The sequence below is a fragment of the Cololabis saira genome, chromosome 23 (assembly GCF_033807715.1).
Source record: "Cololabis saira isolate AMF1-May2022 chromosome 23, fColSai1.1, whole genome shotgun sequence".
In the NCBI taxonomy this organism is placed as follows: domain Eukaryota; kingdom Metazoa; phylum Chordata; class Actinopteri; order Beloniformes; family Belonidae; genus Cololabis; species Cololabis saira.
Window position 1 is genome coordinate 32,643,232 of NC_084609.1, and position 21,378 is coordinate 32,664,609.

Consider the following 21,378-nt stretch of genomic DNA (forward strand, 5'->3'; position numbering starts at 1 on the left):
AACAAAGCCCTCGGTCTGAGTATTGCACATCTTGGTCGCACCAATAAGAGAAAAAACATTCTAACATACACGTGGTGGATTTAGCTCTATTGACGAGTGAGTCTTCACTACTGAGAGCTGCAGGAATGCACGGCTCAACAGAGTTGTGACTCTTTGTCAGCCTGGCTACAGTGCTGAACAGAAAACGTGGGTTACTTTTGTTATCCTCTATCAACAATGAATAATAGGCTGTTCTGGCTTTACAAATGGCTTTTTTATATACTATTAGAATATGTTTCCATTCACGATAAGAGTCTACAGACTTACAAGAGACCACTTCCTTTCACTTTTATGCACGTTTTGTTTCAACATGCGGATATCTGAATTATACCAGGGAGTTCTCCTGTGGTTGCTCCTGTGCTCCTGTGGTTGGAAACCCTCCTTTTCAAAGGAGCAACTTCATCTAAAGTTGAATGCAACAAATCAGCAGTGTTACTAACAAGAAAATCAACATCTGCAGAGGTAGAACCCAGGTCACTGGCCTCTACTGTTTCACTATTTTCCAACTGTCATAACATGAGCAATGGCCTCCTTAAATTTAGCAATAGCTTTATCAGAGATAATCATCTTCTAAAATAATATTTCCTATTTTGCGCTTCAACATCGACGATATGAAATTCAAACGTAATTAAACAGTGGTCGGATACTAGTGATCGGAAGTATAAATCTCAACATTATATATTACATAGCCTTTAGGTTGCAGTAGTCTTAATTTTGGCCCGATCCTGCTCCTTCCCGTTTATTGACCAAATGTAAAGGAGCTGGACGAAGAAGGGCAGCCCTCCTCATTTGCATAATTAGGTAGAAATGCATACGGTAAAGTAAAAACAGGACACAAGGGAGTGTAAAAACAACAAATGCATGTAGAAGGAAAAGAAAAAACTAAATATATATATTTCTGCTTTTATTATTCTTTGTCAGTTTTGGTCCTCCATACTGTCACATACACTTTACTAGATATACCAGATGCACTTAGTAAGGCAGGTGGGTGTCTTTGAAAAGTTATTTTATATGTTAAAAAGCTTATTCATTTTTTGTATTTATCTTAAGCAGACTGTGCAGCAGTCTTCTGACTTTGTGTAACACCATACCCACTTCCAGCGTTTTCAAAGTCTGGTTTAAAGTACCTAGCTCTAAATTAAACTATGGAGCCTCCTTCGACGGATGAGCCTCTTTTTCAATAGTGTCATACACTTCCAAGCTATAGAACTGACAATGTGAAAATCAAGTAAAGCAGGAGTGACGTCTCTGTACCCGTGAGGCACTGCAAAGGTGAACTGTTCCTTTAAACTTATTTACATCATGCTCTGATAAACGCCTACCATAATGAACTTTTGCTCTTGCATGCTGTGTAGTTAGTGTAAATTCACACGATGTTAAAATGATCAGATAAGACTGGGTTGTGGGGAGAATACTATTGGTTGTTCTTTTTCTATGCTGGAATGATTTTATTTGTGCTCACCACTAAGAAAGATTTAAAAAGCCTGAGTGGGTAAAGGCTCAAGTAGTGGTCCAGACCTGCAGGTCAGACAGAGTTTGAAGAAGAACCAGGGAGAGTAGCTCTGGATGAAGGAGTGAAAGTAGAGGGAGAGTAGCTCTGGATGAAGGAGTGAAGGTAGAGGGAGAGTAGCTCTGGATGAAGGAGTGAAGGTAGAGGGAGAGTAGCTCTGGATGAAGGAGTGAAGGTAGAGGGAGTGTATCTCTGGATGAAGGAGTGAAGGTAGAGGGAGTGTACCTCTGGATGAAGGAGTGAAGATAGAGGGAGTGTATCTCTGGATGAAGGAGTGAAGGTAGAGGGAGTGTATCTCTGGATGAAGGAGTGAAGGTAGAGGGAGTGTAGCTCTGGATGAAGGAGTGAAGGTAGAGGGAGTGTAGCTCTGGATGAAGGAGTGAAGGTAGAGGGAGAGTAGCTCTGGATGAAGGAGTGAGGGTAGAGGGAGAGTAGCTCTGGATGAAGGAGTGAGGGTAGAGGGAGAGTAGCTCTGGATGAAGGAGTGAAAGTAGAGGGAGAGTAGCTCTGGATGAAGGAGTGAAGGTAGAGGGAGAGTAGCTCTGGATGAAGGAGTGAAAGTAGAGGGAGAGTAGCTCTGGATGAAGGAGTGAAGGTAGAGGGAGTGCAGCTCTGGATGAAGGAGTGAAAGTAGAGGGAGAGTAGCTCTGGATGAAGGAGTGAAGGTAGAGGGAGAGTAGCTCTGGATGAAGGAGTGAAGGTAGAGGGAGAGTATCTATGGATGAAGGAGTGAAGGTAGAGGGAGTGTAGCTCTGGATGAAGGAGTGAAGGTAGAGGGAGAGTAGCTCTGGATGAAGGAGTGAAGGTAGAGGGAGAGTATCTAAGGATGAAGGAGTGAAGGGAGAGTAGCTCTGGATGAAGGAGTGAAGGTAGAGGGAGTGTATCTCTGGATGAAGGAGTGAAGGTAGAGGGAGTGTATCTCTGGATGAAGGAGTGAAAGTAGAGGGAGTGTAGCTCTGGATGAAGGAGTGAAGGTAGAGGGAGAGTAGCTCTGGATGAAGGAGTGAAGGTAGAGGAAGAGTAGCTCTGGATGAAGGAGTGAGGGTAGAGGGAGAGTAGCTCTGGATGAAGGAGTGAAAGTAGAGGGAGAGTAGCTCTGGATGAAGGAGTGAAGGTAGAGGGAGAGTAGCTCTGGATGAAGGAGTGAAAGTAGAGGGAGAGTAGCTCTGGATGAAGGAGTGAAGGTAGAGGGAGAGTAGCTCTGGATGAAGGAGTGAGGGTAGAGGGAGAGTAGCTCTGGATGAAGGAGTGAAAGTAGAGGGAGAGTAGCTCTGGATGAAGGAGTGAAGGTAGAGGGAGAGTAGCTCTGGATGAAGGAGTGAAGGGAGAGGGAGTGTAGCTCTGGATGAATGAGTGAAAGTAGAGGGAGAGTAGCTCTGGATGAAGGAGTGAAGGTAGAGGGAGAGTAGCTCTGGATGAAGGAGTGAAGGTAGAGGGAGTGTAGCTCTGGATGAAGGAGTGAAAGTAGAGGGAGAGTAGCTCTGGATGAAGGAGTGAAGGTAGAGGGAGTGTAGCTCTGGATGAAGGAGTGAAAGTAGAGGGAGAGTAGCTCTGGATGAAGGAGTGAAGGTAGAGGGAGAGTATCTATGGATGAAGGAGTGAAGGGAGAGTAGCTCTGGATGAAGGAGTGAAGGTAGAGGGAGTGTATCTCTGGATGAAGGAGTGAAAGTAGAGGGAGTGTAGCTCTGGATGAAGGAGTGAAGGTAGAGGGAGAGTAGCTCTGGATGAAGGAGTGAAGGTAGAGGGAGAGTAGCTCTGGATGAAGGAGTGAAGGTAGAGGGAGTGTAGCTCTGGATGAAGGAGTGAAAGTAGAGGGAGAGTAGCTCTGGATGAAGGAGTGAAGGTAGAGGGAGTGTAGCTCTGGATGAAGGAGTGAAAGTAGAGGGAGAGTAGCTCTGGATGAAGGAGTGAAGGTAGAGGGAGTGTAGCTCTGGATGAAGGAGTGAAAGTAGAGGGAGAGTAGCTCTGGATGAAGGAGTGAAGGTAGAGGGAGAGTAGCTCTGGATGAAGGAGTGAAGGTAGAGGGAGAGTAGCTCTGGATGAAGGAGTGAAGGTAGAGGGAGAGTAGCTCTGGATGAAGGAGTGAAGGTAGAGGGAGAGTAGCTCTGGATGAAGGAGTGAAGGTAGAGGGAGTGTAGCTCTGGATGAAGGAGTGAAGGTAGAGGGAGAGTAGCTCTGGATGAAGGAGTGAAGGTAGAGTAGTAGGGTACGACATCCACTGCCAATCCAGGAAGCAGGAACACACGGAGGCACACGTCAAGCACTGGAAATCTGCAACAAAAACCTAATCTGCCGATGTTTAACAGAGCAGGAAGGCTGAGCAACAAGGAATTATTGTAGTCAATGCGTGACATTGACCAGAGCCTGAACCAAGAGTTGAGTTCTAACAACAAATCTGCAATTAAGAATTAAATTCACTTCATGCAGAATTAAAAGATAGTTTTTTGTTAGCATCATGAAATGACTATAGCATTAATGCCAAGTCAATGAAATGTATGTCTGTTCTCTTCCCTTAGTGCTACATTTGACAGAATTGCCGAAATAAACTTCAACCTAGATGCTGAAGATAATAGTGTAAGTGCTGCGTTTCTTAAAAATATGTGATGCTACCTTGTGCTACTGCTGTAAATGACAATTATGTTAATGTCGGTTAATGGTACCTTTTTTTTAAATTAACTTTTGGTGAAACACCTCATAAAGAGTTGATTGTATGTGATGTACAACTTTTACTGCAAGTGGTCAGACTTAGAGGAATTCATTAACTTTGATTCTTTTAACCAAAACTGCTTCTAAAACACACCAACAGTCTTGATCATTTTTCATCCCCCAAGCTGTGTTTTCTTCTGTTCATTACAGTCTCTGGCCAGATAATGTTGTGGAGGGTTAAACATGCTGCAAACATATGATGGATCGCCACAGTAGGAAATGTTATCCACTCTGAGCTGCATGTTTTTCCACAGGCCAATGTGGCTGCTTTTGAAGCCTGTTGTAAAGAGAGAATACACCAATTTGACGATGCTGAAGAGGAAGAGGACATTTGGGAGGAGAAGGAGTTCAACTATGCAACACAAGCTAAATCCAGAACAAGGTGAACTTTATTATATCCTCAATACATGTTCTGTGCAACACTTATCAGTCATTTGTCAATGTCAATGTTATTTATATAGCACATTTAAAAACAACCGAGGTCACCCAAAGTGCTCTACAGTATACATTAAAATGAAACAATACCAAAAGAAAATACAGTACAAAGTGCAGAAACAATGAAATCACTAATGTACTAAGATGATCAATTAAATGGTAATAAAAAATAGACAGCAAAGAACAGACACACAAAGTGCACAATCACTTCTCACATTTCTTCTCACCTTGATTTTATTGTACTATTTCTTGTCCTACTCATTCAGGTTTGGGACTTCTCAAACCCCAGGGAAAAGCGACAGGAGCAGCATAGAGAATGGAGGCCGGGAGCGGGATCTTGGTTCTGAATCTGATAAGGGTCGAGATTCAGAGCAGAACACATCAGGTACTATTACTACTACTGTCATTTAGCAGACACTTTTATCCAGAGCAACTTACATCTGAGACACACACACCATGGAGCAATTATGGTTGAGGCCTTGCTCAGGGGCCCAAGGTGGTTCCTCTTGGTTGCCATTCCGGGGCTTGAACCTGGGCCCACCTCGGTAGCCACCAGACTACCACCCCCAAGTACAGTTTGAGAATCCCAACCACCTGCAGGGCACAGAAAGACATGATAAATGTTTACCACACTTTTGAATTCACTTTCACCATAACCTTTTTTTTGTCCCTACAGGTCCTGGCTGGACAGCAAATTTTAGGGATTCTGAAGAGACTGTTGCCTCCCAAACCCGAGTAGGGTGGGATGGTTCAGAGGGGAGTGGAGCAGAAACACAGGAAACGGGCTGGGCCGACTTCACAGAGTTCCAGCCTTTCACCGGGTGAGAATCAAACCTGTTGGAAAATGTTTTAAAAAAACCTGCTAACAACTACCACTGCTCAAGCGGGTCAGTCTAAGGGCCAGGACATACCAACCCGACGGCCCACCGTTGGCTGAAAAGCAGTCGGACTGAAAGTCGGCTCCAGTCTGCCTGAGTCAGTCAAAACACACACCCGAACACACCGTCCTGATGCCGACTGGAGAGTACGTTTTGCACGTGCGCGAGCCGTAATAAGTCCCCGTAACTGCAGGTGGCACTAATCTGTGATGTCGCTCGGAAAGAAAAGGAAAAAAGAATGACCGGAAATGACGCTTTAGTCTAGCATTCTGAACAGAGCCCAGTCAGAGTTTTTACTTCTAATAGCAGTCAGGAAGGATCGGAACTACGATGGTTAATAATGAAAATATACTGGCCTTCAAAACACAATCCAAATCCAAACCGATGCCATGATAGAGTGTAGTGTAGGCGTCTGTGCTATCGATATTTATCTAGTAAATAGTGAATGGGAACGAGGGTACGCTGGCTGCCGCTCCTCTTGACACTTTGTTACCATTTGTTACCGTTTTTGTTATTTATGTGACTTTTTAAAGCTACTTCACTCGGCGGACTTTGTATTAAAAGAGCCTACCTGCTCTACTGGAAACCTTTTTCTGTGATGACTATTGCCAGACGGTGCTTCTTGTTTTGCGTTCTGTTTTTTATAAGGGTGCTGGAAATGATCTCATACGGCGTTGGCGCAGCTTCATGGCTCCATCCGGCAAAGGGTTTACAGTACAGCCTCTGTCAATAGTGTGGGATTTTGAACAGACCTTGCTACATCCATAGAGGCTCGCGCCGTGGCTTCAACTTGGAATCAGGAAATAAAACAAGCCTCGGAGTCATCATCGGAAACATCATGAGACTACCCAATACTAGGCACAATGGAAGACACGGAGTGGATCGCAGTGTATTACAGAGCTTTCAGGGATTTCCAACCCGAGTTCTGTCTCCTACCATCATGGATCTGCTAAACACGCAATCCCTCACTAATAAGTCCCTCCATATACGACCATATTTTGGACAAAGAATATGGTCATGTGTTTAACCAAACCCTGGCATAAACCAGGGGACTATCCGTGCTTAATGAAGCATGCCCCCCTGGCTATAACTGCATGGAGAAGGCAGCTCTGGTCCTGGTGGTGGACTAGCCATCATGCACCGGGCTCAACTAAAACGGTCTCCTTTGCCAATGCCTGATCTTTCCTCTATGGAATGCCTGGCCTCTTTTCTACCTGAGATAAGTGATCTCCTTACCTCTCTCTGCACCGTGTCAACTAACATTGTCATTGTTTGTGATTTTAAATATCCATGTCAACAACCCCTCCTGTCAGTTTACAGCAGATTTCCTGAGTGTGCGTGAGTGCCTTGGGCTGCAGCAGCATGTCGAGGTTCCTACTCACACCAAAGGGCACACTCTGGATCTGGTCATGAAATGCTAGTTTCCACCCGCAGTCCCCACAGAAAACATAAAAAACAATTCAGTCAAACAATACAATCAAACAAGGGAACAAACATAAAACATACATAGTAGCAAAATAGATTTAGCAGCATTTAAAAGCAGTATGGATTGTATCTAAAGTGACTTGAGTTTAGCTACAGTGGTAGCTGTGGTTGAAACCCGGCTACCTGTGGTCGAAGCCCAGGTAGCAAACCTCTACCCGCACCCTCAGATCTACAACCTGCTCACTCCTCCGGGTTCCCAACACCAAGCTCGGCACCATGGGGGCCGGGCCTTCTGCTCAGTAGCCTCGCTTATGGAACAGTCTCCCTGACCAGCTAAAATAGAATACTTTAATATATTATATAATATAATAATTGTCAATATACCTGGGTACATTAAGATTGAAAGCAGCTAAGGGCGGCACAGACACTAGACTCTTTTAAGACTGGCCTAAAAACCTTCTTATTCATGAAGGCGTTTTTGAGTTGAGTTTTAGGACTTATTATTGTTAGTTTTAAGTATGTACTGGCTCTGTGGCACTCTGAGATTCTTGGATGAAGAGTGGCTTGCTCTCCACCAATTAGATTGGTCATAGAAGCCAACGGCTAGTGGACGATTCTACATGTCGAATCGTCCAAAATTAAAAGCAGACAACTGCACAGGACATACCAATCCGACTCGAGTGACGTATCTCGCTCGACTGCCCGACGGCATCCGACGGCCATTTATCGGTGTGTCTTGGCCTTAAGGGTTTACTCAAACCAGCCCTGTTTGGTCTGCTTTAAACAAACCAGACTTAGTTTATTTTGGAATATCTTTTGGGAATTCTTGGTGCAATGCCACCACAGGCAAGGAGGGCAATACATTATTCGAAGGGTTGGGGTTGTGTCGCAAAGGGCATCGTGGAATCAAATTCAGACCAGCTGAATGTTGCAATTCCAAGTCTGCCGGACCATTAGCTGTAAAAATGACCTCATCGTGTTTTTTTAGAAAGCCCTACGCTTTAAGAAAAATGTTTTGAAGTGATGTCTTAGCTTTAAAACTCTTTGTCAGAATTTTGTCAGCGTATGGATGACGGTTCATACCTGAATGACAGTTTTCAAAGTTGAGTTCAAAATTGAGTTTTCTTATTTACTACAGTACCGAGACTGATCCAAGGTGCAGCTCTCCTGCAGAAAGAAGTAATGCAGATAAACAAGCTAAACAAAACCATGAGAAGAATGGTGAGTGCTTACCAATATTTCCACTTACACACGTTCTCAATAGTTTCTTTGTAATTGCACATATTCACTTGCTGGTGACTTTGCACTATTTTTCCATTTTTATATGAAAGGAATTGTTGGTATCTTGTCTGATCTTTTATTAGATGGAGAAGGAAAAAAGGCTTCACTTGTGGTCTCAGACAGCAGTTCCTCTGGAGGATCTGACAGCGAGGAGGATGATAAAAGTGCTGGAGCTCTTCCTGCTGCAGCGGTCCTCTTACAAACGGCTCCCAGTAACAAGATGGCTGAGCTCAAAAGGTTTGGGTCATTTAACTTAAAGTCCAAAAGTCCAGAGGGTATGGTATATCTGGTGTTCCATCTTTGTATACATAGCAGAAAGAGAACAGACCTTCTATTTACCTATTTGTTTGGTAGTGCTTCAAGTGTAACACCCAATAACTGCAGTTAAGAACTTTAAACATTGAAAGACGGCATAAGAAAACATGGTAAATCAGGTGTAAGATTGTAGATGTAAAGCTTTTATGATTCCCAATTAGGGATGCAAATTATCGATTATTTCATTAATTGACAGTTGATAACCTTATCGATCGATCATCGATTAGTTGATAAGCGGCGTTTTTCCCCCATCTGAGATACAAACATAATTTTTTTTTGCTTATATAAAATGCAAAGGACATTTTAATGTATTCCTTGATCAAATATTTATTTGATACAAAAGAAACAAAAAGACATTTTTTTACCACAAGGAATATAATATAAAGTGCACTTCAAGGCTATTAGTAGTAGCAGCAGCCATAATAGTGTCATTTGTGTCAAGCAAATTTTAAGTTCTAGTTACGTTTTAAGTTAGAGTTTTGGTAGTGTTCAAAATAAAATGATGAGACCTGCTGTATTGGAGCACATTTTCTTTTAGTTTTAACTAACAGTTTTAATAAAACTGTAGCGGGGACAGATGTTTAGAGAAACCTTCCGTATGTATGTACCGGGTGAAGGCTGATTTATGGTTCCGCGTTACAACAACGCAGAGCCTACGCCGTAGGCTACGGCGGCGATTTAAGGCGGAACCATAATTCAGGCTTTAGGGGAGCATATCGGATAACAACCAGAAGAATATAGAGTGGATTAAAAATAAAAGTTAAGCACTGAGCTACATGTGTCTCCCGTCTGGGCCATTGCAGACTCATTGCCTGAGCATGATACTACTAAAACCAAACATACCCGCCTCTTTCTTCTAACTTTATGTGCGCGGACCAGCGCGTTGTGTCGCATTAAATGTGGTCCGGTCGTAATACCAGCTGGTGAAATTAAACGAAAAAAAAAAAATAAATAAATAGATTAATTGTAATCGTTAATTTTAATCGGGTAATTTCATAACGGCAATTAATCGAAAATCGAATAATTGTTAACATCCCTATTCCCAATTGATCCATCTGTAACAGCCGCCCCTCAAATGTCCATGAGATGATGGCTGTTGGTGTCAGTTCCACATGGATCAGAGCTTGGGCATTAGAATCTTTCAGCTCCATAGAAAAACATTGGCTCTCGAGACCCTCATCTTTTTTATGGAGTTCAAGCAAAATAAATAAATAAAATAAAATATGTCAATTTCCAGGTATTCGGAGAAGATGGTAGTTTATTTTATGTGCTAAATGTCTGCTTTGGACTAAGCTGCCAATTTAATGTCCAGAAGATCCACATTTGTTCTATGGTAAATCAAAGCAACAATGCGTTTAACTTTGCCGGAAATGTACAGGTACGGATGGTCCGAGGTTAATATGGCCGTTTCACTCGCGTGATACCAGATCCATGCTTTCGTATGAATGCACATAAACTGCACATTGCAGTTGTAGCCACTAGGTGGAGGCACAAACTACGACTTGGAACAGACACACGTGTTGTTGACATGAGATCTGTCTTTACAGAGGGGGGAGTCGGGCTGGATCTGACTCTGACTCTGATCTCTTGGACTGCTCTCTGAGCAGCTCAAAAACGGGACGCTTTGAGAATCAGTCATTACAGTCCTAAAATATAATTCATGGTGGCATGTCGGTTTATAAGAATCTTTTTGCCCAGAAGAAAAAAATAGCGACAACGACCCATAACTATGTTCTTCTCTGGGAAAAAACCCCCCGCACCGCGGCTTTAGGAGAAGACGTTACAGAGCGAGTCAGGATACAGCGGCTCAGAAGAGCAGTGGAATACGCGCCAGTCACAATCTGTCCTACTGTATTTCCATGAATGAATGAATGAATGAATGAATGAATGAATGAATGAATGAATGAATGAATGAATGAATGAATGAAGTATTCTGTTAATTTTGCGCTGATAGTTGGGTGGTGGTGGTGGTGAAAACTCAGTTCACATTCCAACTAACTGAATGAATAAATAAAATGTATTCTGAAATGAAATCCTGTGCTTCCACAGCTAAAGTTAAGAGACGTTTGGACAGATTCCTGAGTGACATGCTGCTGACCTGGCTAAATCAAGAACAAGCCCAAACAGCTCTTAACTTTTGCTGTACTAGCACAGGATTTCATTTCAGAATACATTTGATTTATTTATTCAGTTAGTTGGAATGTGAACTGAGTTTTTCTTTTAATGCCTTAATAGGATTTACTTTTGGGTTCTTGAAGTGAAAGCACAATTGTAGCCAGCTTTATGCACCGTTTCACAGTAGTTCGAAAATATTTTGTTTGCTATTGAACACAGTCTCATAGTTGTTTAGTTACAGTTCCTATGGTTACAACACCACATGTTACATGGATTTCTTGTGTGTTTTTGTCATGCAAGTGTCATTAATCACTTCCTATCTGACAATGTAATGCAGCCAGTGCTTGATGAATTCTTCAGTACAAAGTTGGGCTGTTTGTTGTGTCTTTCAGTGAGGAAAGCCCGGTGTCCCTAGAGAAACTCTCCCTGTCGGATCCTCCTGTGGATTCAGAGCAGCTTAAGGATTTGCCTGCAGGTCTACAGACGGATAGGAAGTAAGTGTATAATATTAATAGGGATGCCCCGATACGATACTGCTCTCATGTACTCGTACTCGCAAAAATTCTCCGATACCATGTACCGATACTTAATTGTTATTGTAGTTACTGGTTAGTGACTCTAGGGGGAGATGTTGAGCCGCCCCTGGAGTGTGCAGCCTGTGGGCGGAGCAGCCACCGAGCTGCCGCTGCTCAACCAGCTCTTCCATGTTTCAGTTTGTTCGATCTTCCTTAATTATACAAACTGGACAGTTGAGTATTACCCTTACTCACAGGGAACTTTATTAAACACTCCACATAACTCACAGTAAAACATAAACAATCCCATTGTTACATTCCCGTTAGCCAGTTAGCTGCGTTAGCCGGTTAGCCGCGTTAGCTGCACCGACAGCCCGCAGTCTGTCTTGCTTCTGTCGTCGTCCCTTATTTTGAAACATGTCCACACTGCTGACGTCCTGCTGCATTAATTGTAGCTATCTTGCCTGAAACGGAGCTGCCAGTCTCACTCACGGGTATTACTCTCCTCCCACCACTGACTAGCGGCTAACCGGACTGTAACAATGGGATTGTTTATGTTGTTCTTCTTCTTCTCTGTTTTATTGGCGGATCACAACCAACTTTAAGGTGCATATCGCCACCTACTGTACAAGAGTGTGTAACATCATTTCATTTAGCCTGTTTTTTAAATTCTATTTGATTGTTTGTGTTGTTTCACACGGACGGCTTCAGGTGAAGCACCGCACATGCTCAGTTGATGTTCCTGCGATGACACTAAAGCGCAGAGGAAAGCCCGGCCGGCTGAGTTTTGTTTAAAATTGAATTTCTGTTGCGAAGTCAAAGGATTGGGACTAAAGGGCGATGTGATGCTCAAGAAAACTATTAATCAGTGGTCATGTAGTCCCAATCCAGGTTTTCCCTGCGCCAGAGTGATGGGCGCGTCAGGGTAAGAAGAGAAGCGGATGAAGTGGTGATGCCGGGGGGTGCAGCCGTGATGCCGGGGGGTGCAGCCGTGATGCCGGGGTGCAGCCGGGGTGCAGCCGGGGTGCCGGGGTGATGCCGGTGCATTATGTTCACTAAGAATGAGGTCAGCTGATTGCGTGTGCCATTAGGGAAGTAAATATCCATTGATAGAATGATCTGGTTATTACTGAATGATTACTGGGTTATAACCCTAACCCTAACCCCTACCCCCCCTTATGGCACGGGCTTATTCCAAGATGACAATGCCAGGATTGAGTGGTGGTTCAGGGAGCCCCAGAGTCCAGACCTTAACACAACTAAAAGTCTTTGGGATGTACTAGAGAAGATTTTCTGCAGCAATGCAACTTTCCCATCATCAATACAACATCTTGGACAAAAGTGAATGCAACTCTGAATGAAAATGAATGTTGCGACATGGCAGAGGCTTATCAGAACAATTCTACGACAAATGCGTGCCAAAAGCAGTTCAGCAAAATATTAGTGTGACTTTTTTTCTTTTTTGACCAGCAGTGTAGAAATCAAGGCAGACTGGTCAGTTACACTCTATATTCCTGGAAGTACAACCCATTTGGGTTTCACTTCTTGCATACTACATATTTTACAAGTGTGTGCATACCATGTTAATCAGGAGGATAATGTGTTCTTGAAAAATGCCCTGATCTCAAATTTCTAAAAAGTCTAAAAAGACATGACTAGACGTTAACCTGCTTTAGCAGCAGCAACTGCAATCAAGCGTTTGTCATAACTGTCAATGAGTCTTTTCCAGCTGTGGAGGAATTCTGGTCCACTCATCTTTGCAGAATTGTTGTAATTCAGCCACATTGGAGGGTTTTCTAGCATGAACCTCCTTTTTAAGGTCATGCCTCAGCATCTCAAGGGGATTCAGGTCTGGACTTTGACTAGGCCTCTCCAAAGTCTTAATTTAGTTTTTCTGAAGCCATTCAGAGATTGGACTTGCTGGTGTGATTTGGATCATTGTCCTGCTGCAGAACCCGAGTGGCTTCAATTTGAGGTCACGAACAGATGGCCGGACTTTCTCCTTCAGGATGTTTTGGTAGACAGCAGAATTCATGGTTCCATTTACCACAGCAAGTCTTCCAGGTCCTGAAGCAGCAGAACAGCCCAGACCATCACACTACCACCACCATGTTTTACTGTTGCTAGGATGTTCCTTTTCTGAAATGCTGTGCTACTTTTAGACCAGATGTAATGGGACATACACCTTCCAAAAAGTTCAACTTTTGTCTCGTCAGTCCACAGAGTATTTCCCCAAAAGTCTTGGATCATCAAGATGTTTTCTGGCAAAACTGAGACGAGTCTTTATGTTCTTTTTGCTCAGCAGTGGTTTTGGTTTTGGAACTCTGTCATGCAGCCATTTCTGCCCCGTCTCTTTCTTATGGTGGAGTCATGAACACTGACCTTAACTGAGGCAGGTGAGGCCTGCAGGTCTCTGGATTTTTTTTTTTCTCCCACTATGGGAGTTTTTACCTGCCATTGTTTATATAATAATTGCTCTGGGGTTTATGTTTATGTTTATGTTCATGTTCTGGGTCTCTGGAAAGCGTCTAGAGATAACATCTGTTGTATTAGACGCTATATAAATAAAATTGAATTGAATTGAATTGGATGTTCCCCAAACAACGGACGCGTACCCTACGCCGTAGGCTCTGCGTTGGTGTAACGCGGAACCATAAATCAGCCTTCAGTCGCGCTGTGAGCCTCAACCTGCAGCCCGTCAGCTCATCAGGAAGAGAGGTTACAGAGCGGGGCTGCCAGTTGTTCATTGCTGGTTCGTTTTGTTAACTCTGAGCTTTGTTGGTTGGTTTGTTAGTTTGCTGGTGGTTTTGTTCTGAACACTTTTTTCTGTTTCTCATTTTGCTGGGACGTCGGGTCCCTCCGCCGAGACACAGCTTTTGCGGTATGCGTTCATCGTTGTGTCTAAAAATGATGCGCAGTGCCGACCCAATCAGAAACGGTACAGATATTTTGGGATTTTTTTATATATATAATATTATAAAAAAATAAAGGATCCCCATAACCTTTTTTTTTTTTTTTTTTTTTAATATTTTTATCCCGGTTTTTTCCCCATTTTATCACCCAGTGCTCCTACCTAACAGTCCTGTGCATTGCCATCCTCTACCAACCCCGGGAGGGCCCCGCACTGAGCTCAGGTCTCCTCCTTAACCTGAGGAGTGAGCAGGCCGCATCTTTTTACCAGACAGGGTGGGGTTTCTCCGGCCGGACGTAGCGCGTGGAAGGATCACATTATTCCGGCCGGATCCTCCCCACCCCATCTGGCGCCCAGGTTGGCCAGAGGGGGCATGTATAGCCCAGGACTGTGTGCATGTTTTTGTGGGTAGCTCCCATTAGCTACCCAGGGGAACACAGGGAGAAGATGCAAACTCCACACAGAAAGATCCTTTCGCCAACCCCACCCAGGGTGTGGGCACTGAAGTCATGGGGGAACTAACACGCACTTCAGCGCCCACAGCGTCCCTGGCGGGAATCGAACCCAGGACCTTCTTGCTGTGAGACGGCTGCACTACCTGCTGCGCCACCGTGCCCCCGGATCCCCATAACCTTTGATCGGGTGGGCAGGACGCACGTTTGGGTGGACACAGCCCAACCCTGCCCCAAAACCAGCCTCGAGTTCCAGTAACAGAGGTCCGACGGGAGGATTAGAGTGAGATGGGGCAGTGTCAAACGATTTAAAATATTGCACAGTGTATGCCCAGCTTTACAGGTATGGAACAGCATGTGAGCTGGCTCCATATTGTTATTGTTTTTGATGTCGCAATTAGATGACGTCACACAATACACGCGCTGGGTGACGCCTCCGCTCCGACGCCGTTGCTACGGCAACCCGTCAGATCAGTCAATGATGTGGCCCAGTCTGAACAGAGCCAGATCCGATTTGGACACTTGCTAAAAACAGTTTGGACAGTCAGCCCTGAAAATCGGATATGAGAAGGAATCAGATATGAATCAGATTTGCCTGCAGTCTGAACGCAGCCTCAGTGTTCCCTGACACTTGACATGACTGTCAGGGAATCTTGTCATGGATGAGGTGCCATTGTTGTTCAACCGTTTACATTTTTATTCGATAAAAAGCAAACTCAACCAGCTCGAGTATGGGAGACAGACTTGGTCATTCAAGATCTTTGCCTCAACTTTATTTGTGCTGTCATCCATTTTGCAATCGAAATGGAACACTGTATTATTCATTCTGCTATTTTGTATCAATAGTCATATTACTCTGTTCAACGCACCTTCTAGATAGATAGATAGATTTATTTATAGTACCCTTGGGTAAATTTGGTTCACAGTGAGTGCCTCCTCATACAATACGAACTAAAACCATACACTCAACAACACAGGATAATATAGAGTAACAACAGTGCTTTGGCTAAAAGAACAAAGAACAAGAAAGATGGCCCCAAGATAAGAATTAAGATAAGTTAAAACATCAGTAGATAAAAACACTAAAATATTCAAACCAAGCAAAAGGATAAAAAATGTGCCTTTTCATAAAAACAAGAGACCAGGGTCTGGTGGTCTCAAAGGAGCTTTGAGACCACCAGAATGCACCATTTTGAGTCTATTTTTCAAAATTTTCCGGGGGAGCATGCCCCCGGACACCCCGAGAGGGTTCGGGCACGTTGCGCCCTCACTCGTCCGCGTCGAGAATTTTTCTCTTTTTTTAGGAAGAGCTGTTCTGATGCCTGGCAGGTGATCCTGCAGGTCTCTGGATGTTGTTCTGGGTCTTTTCTGACTCTTGGATGAGTCGTCGCTGCTCTTGGGGTCATTTTGGTCGGTTCCTCCTGGGAAGGTTCACCACTCTTCCATGTCTCCATTTGTGGATAACGGCTCTCACTGTGGTTCGCTGGAGTCCCAAAGCTTTAGAAATGGCTTTGGAACCTTTTCCAGACTGATAGATTTCAATGACTTTGTTTGTCATTTGTTCCGTTGGGTCACAGCATGATGTCTAGCTTTTGAGCATCTTTTGGTCGACTTCACTTTCAGGCAGGTCCTATTTAAAGGGAAAGTTCATTTTTTTACAACTTGGACCTTATTTCTGGCATTTTTTATGGTCGTATACTCACCCAGAGATGACGTCATGAGTTCAGAGGTCTTGTTTACAAACTGATTCATTTGTTATACACACAGCCCCGGATGTAGACAACAGGTCCTGGAAGCAGATCTAGTGATTCATAAAAGAAATGAAGAGTTTCGCGGCAATCGTGTGTTATTTAGACGCTGCATCGTCTGTGTCCCGCTGTGCCCCGTTCTCTACCGTTATATGGAGAAGCAGCTCGCACAAAACCCCCTAATATCTTCCGAAGGACTCCAAATGACACCAAACTTGCCTGGGTGAGTATACGACCATAAAAAATGTCATAAATAAGGTCCAGGTTGTAAAAAACTGAACTTTCCCTTTTAAGTGATTTCTTGATTGAGAACAGGTGTGGCAGGAATCAGGCCTGGGTGTGGGTAGAGAAACTGAACTCAGCTTTCCAAAGATGGGATAAACCACAGTTAATTTATGTTTTAACAGGGGGGGGGGGGTCACATTTTTCACGTAGGTTTGGAGTTTTTTTCCCCTTAATAATAAAAACCTTCATTTAAAAACTGCATTCCGTGTTTACTTGTCTTATCTTTGTCTAAAATGTGTTTAATCTGAAACATTTAAGTGCAAAAAAATAAGAAATCAGGAAGGGGGCAAACACTTTTTCACACAACTGTCTTTTCTTTTGTCTTCCTGCTCATCCTCATTGAGGCTTTTTACAAGTGAATTTATTCCTCCATTTGGTTCTTTTATCCTTTATTCCTATTAGGTTGTGTTCATAGCTGACTATTGTCCTGTGTTTTCCGACAGAGAGGCGGCGCCAGCAGCACAGGAAGTGTCGGTGAACGGGCCGGTGTCAGGATGAGGAGGAAGCCGTGGTTGAGCCGACGGGCCGCCAGCCCCTCCAGAGAGACTCCCTCAATAACCTCAGTGTTTTTACTGAAGCAGTCTGCCCTGTTATTGGACTTGGACACTGCCAATCAATACCAATAATGAGGCAGCAGAACATTTAAAAAAGAGGGAGAAAAACAAACCAATATCAGAATGGAAATGAGTGGAATCATGCTCAAAGCCTTTTTTCCCCCCAATCTTGCACATAAGTATGTGTGATTTTTAATGTAGCAGCAATCTTTGAAATGACAGATTCCAAAGGGTACTGTCATTTGGTTTTGTTTTTTTTAATATCCTGAAAGATTTCTCTGCTCCCGGATGATGGGGATCTTACGTGGTTATCCCTGAACAGATAGCACAGACTTAAATACAGATGCCTCAACATTAAATACTTTTTTTTTTTGGGGGGGGGGGGGGTATCCTGGAGCTTTTATTTTTCTTCAAGCTTAAGAACAGCACTTATGCAGTCATTTACTGTACATTATAGCACAATGTAAGTTTTGATTTCTGTTGGCTGTCTTGTCTTTCACCCCGATCAAAGTTTCTACTTGTTCTTCCTGTTATTCTTTCCCTCTTTTTTTTGTCCTTATTGCTGTCGATGGAACGTACCTTGTCATCAAACATCACCAGGGTTAAATGATTAAGTGCTTCAGGTGGATTTGTTGGGACAGGGGAAGGTCGATGGAATAGGACTCGAGTATTACTGTCTTTTGCTCAAGTGCAATAATGTCAGTTATCCATTTTATTTGAAAATGAAATGCAAAATCTCATTAAAAAAAATCAAGTTAGAAACATTGGGTTTAATATTGAGCAAAGTTTAACATAATCTCAAATTGAGAGTTGTGGATTTTTTTTTTAGTGCACCAATAACCAGTTGTGTTGATCTAGCTAGTGAGCTAAGACCTTCTGATTGTAATGACCTATACGTTGTTATCGCTACCCCCCTTAAATCAACCAAACATTATCTACTTATATACAAATACATTTACATTTGAAAGTAATTTTAAAGCAATTTTTGAGATTACTATTGTCTGCTCTTTTTTTTCTTTCCTCCCACCAAACATGTACTCATGGGACAAAAGTGGCATCTAGTAAGAGGGATGCTGTAAGATTTTAATCCTTTATTTTTTTAATTATGTTTAAACAGCAGGATCTGGGCTCTGCAGAGCTCCGTGCCTCTTTGGTGTACTTACTTCAATGACATGACAGTGATCAGGTTTTTTGATCATTGTTTAAGAAAAATTGAAATTAAAAATGTCTGGTTTACCACATTAACACCAAAAGCTTTCCTTTAGCAGTCTGATTGTCTTGCCACTTGCTGCCTGTTTATGTAACAGATAAGTTTAGCTTAACATCCTCTTGGCTCTGCTCAGGCAGAACCTTGTACTCAGGGAAGAAGAATGTGTCATTTATTGGACCTGGAACGAAGCTGGAACCCGCTCAGGATTTCTCCAACCAGAGGTTCAGAGGAAAATCAGAGTTGGTTCCAGAGCAGTAGGAGTTGATCAGCTGGCCCTAACCTGTTTCTGTCTGAGGTGTGATGTGCTCCAAGCTTTGAGTAATGGAATGGATAAAGCCAAAGGTTTATAGGATCACATTTTAGGGCTTTGATCAATTGAATTACATTTAATTTGAAAGTATTTACACAACAATTTTAAGGTTTATTTTAGTCTCGTTTATAAGTGAAATTGTAATGACTTAAAATTAGTAGACAGGCCAAAGTTAGGGATTTGTGTTAGGACATAAACCATCTGGTTTTAAAAACAAAATGATTTTGGATTAACAGTAACAGCATACCGTTATCATCCATTCATCTACACCGCATTACTTAATGCTGCTTCTGTTTGGAAAGATTGTGCAAGCACAGGCTCCTGAAAGCTGAGGCACTTCCACACAAACATAATGATATATTTAAACAAACAACTTGACTGGAGAGTGTTAGTACCTGCAGTGACTGCAGACTGATGGTGAGTGTTCATGTTCATCCCATACGTTCAACTTCACTTCATATCACACTTGTGGATCTGGTACGTATAAAGGTTCAAGCCTGCGGTGTCCTAGTCATTACTACTGCATAAACACTCAGATCTTTATTCTTTCTTGTAGAGCGGTGGATACGACTGACTGCTACACATCTTGTCATAAGTCTTGCTGCTAAGCAAGTGTGTAAAAGGTGGTGAAGCTTGTGCTCAATGATGGAGACACTGGAGTGCAAGATCCGGACGCAGGGTTTTTAAGGACCATGAAGATTTCCTTGTCCATGAAGATAACTAATATTCCAGCTTAGATTCCCCAGAGCAGTGTTCACCGGACAGATGAGCGGACCTGGGTCCACCAGGCCGCGCCATTCCACCTAATGTGAAGGAGTTGGCTAATCGTGGCTTTCTGCCAATGATCTAGCCATGTTATCATTTTATTCATTATTTATATATTTTTCTTTGATAAGCAATCTGAGCAACGTAACATTTTTGTAAGGGGGCAAGTAACATACTATTGAAATACATTTTAATTAGATAAATATTCAGTGTTCAACAGTCACAACTACGACGATGGCGACCACCAGCCATGTTTCCTTTTTAAGGAGCGTTTCCTGCAACAGCTCCCTGACTATGTCTGTTTGGCCTAACTCTGTCAAGACAGGCTTTCGCCAGTTGGCCAGAGAGGCAGACACATTTTTCTTAGCCGGGGAGAAGTGTTTTGCGGCGACGCCCACCTCCGTCCCGACTGCCACCGTGGATAACTGTGTGCTCCAACAGCTCTCTGTCTCTGCCACGGCTGTGGCCAGCCGGGTAAAGCCATCAGGGATGTGTTTTTACCACGCCAAGTTCGGCAGCAAAGCCAAGAAATGCTTACTTCCATGCAGATTTGGTGCGTCGGGGAAACGCACTGGCCGGCACTCAGTAGGAGCCGTGGGTGTCGGCCAACCTGCAGGCTTGCAGTACATCACCGGCTCTCCGGTCGCAAGTTCTTGTTCGACACAGGCGCTCAGGTGAGCGTGCTGCCGGCATCAGTTTTGGATATACGTCAGGTGAAACAAAGCCCCCCCCCCCCAGAGGCTGCTAATGGTACTGCTATCCCTACGTTAGGCACCCGCACCGTGACGTTGTGTTTTGCTGACCAGCATTTCACCTGGGATTTTGTTCTGGCCAAGGCGTCCACCCCCCTCATAGGTGCTGACTTTCTTTGTGCCAACGGCCTCCTGGTGGATGTGGGGAACCGCTGGCTCATCAATGTTAACACGTTTGGCTCGTTGGCATATAAGTGCAGTGATATGGCCGCAATGAAGCTGTCCAGCGCCGTCTCACCAGCTAACGTTTTCTCCCCCCTACTGTTGGAGTTCTCTGACATCACTACACCTACCTTTTCGTCCACTGCCACGAAACACGGCGTGGAGCATCACATCCCCACAGAGGGTCCGCCTGTGCATGCCAGGGCCCGCCGCCTCGATCCACACAAGCTCGCCATTGCAAAGGAGGAGTTTGCCTCTATGGAGAAGCTTGGCATCATTCGGCGTTCCGATGGTCCTTGGGCCTCTCCGCTCCATCTGGTTCCCAAGGCCAATCCCCAAGACTGCGGTTATAACTCCGTTTGGGCTTTTTGAGTTTTTGCGGATGCCGTTCGGCCTCAAGAATGCTGCACAGACCTTCCAACGATTGATGGACATCGTGCTGCGTGACTTGTCATTCATGTTTGTGTACCTGGATGACATCCTGGTCGCCAGCGCATCTGAGGCCGAGCACCTGTCGCACCTCCGCCTCCTCTTTGGTCGTCTCCGTGAGCACGGTTTGATCATCAATCCTGCAAAGTGCCAGTTTGGACTGCCTTCCATGGATTTTCTCGGCCACCGCATCACCTCTGCCGGGGCAATCCCTCTGCCGTCCAAGATGGAGGCTGTCCAGCAGCCCCCATGCTGCTCATCTGATGCGCCCTCTGTATGAGGCCTTCAAGGCAAAGACCCCCAAGCACATCATCGCCTGGTCAGATGTCATGCTACGGGCTTTTTCAGACACCAAGACGGCACTTGCGGGCACAACTATGCTGGCTCACCCTATGCCTGGGGCTCCCGTGGCCTTGACGACTAATGCCTCTGACTATGCCGTCGGTGCTGTTTTTAAACAGTTGGTTGTGGGGGTCTGGCAGCCTCTTGCATTTTTCAGCTGACAGCTCCGCCCTAGTGAGCGAAAGTACAGCACTTTTGACCGTAAGCTGCTCGGCCTTTACTTAGCAGTTAGGCATTTC

At 44.1% G+C, this 21,378-nt stretch overlaps 1 protein-coding gene across 3 annotated transcripts in view; it reads left to right on the forward strand.

The window, feature by feature from the left end:
* The window catches only part of ppp6r2a (protein phosphatase 6, regulatory subunit 2a), a 46,748-nt gene extending 28,585 nt beyond the window's left edge, over positions 1-18,163 (forward strand). For all 3 annotated transcript variants that reach the window (XM_061714944.1, XM_061714945.1, XM_061714946.1), the window contains 8 exons: positions 4,066-4,123; positions 4,510-4,637; positions 4,957-5,075; positions 5,367-5,511; positions 8,132-8,214; positions 8,358-8,511; positions 11,097-11,198; positions 17,059-18,163. In XM_061714944.1, the coding sequence (XP_061570928.1) occupies positions 4,066-4,123; positions 4,510-4,637; positions 4,957-5,075; positions 5,367-5,511; positions 8,132-8,214; positions 8,358-8,511; positions 11,097-11,198; positions 17,059-17,113 (844 nt within the window). In that variant the 3' untranslated portion in view covers positions 17,114-18,163. The remainder of the gene's footprint in view (positions 1-4,065; positions 4,124-4,509; positions 4,638-4,956; positions 5,076-5,366; positions 5,512-8,131; positions 8,215-8,357; positions 8,512-11,096; positions 11,199-17,058) is intronic.
* The last annotated feature ends 3,215 nt before the right edge of the window (positions 18,164-21,378 follow it).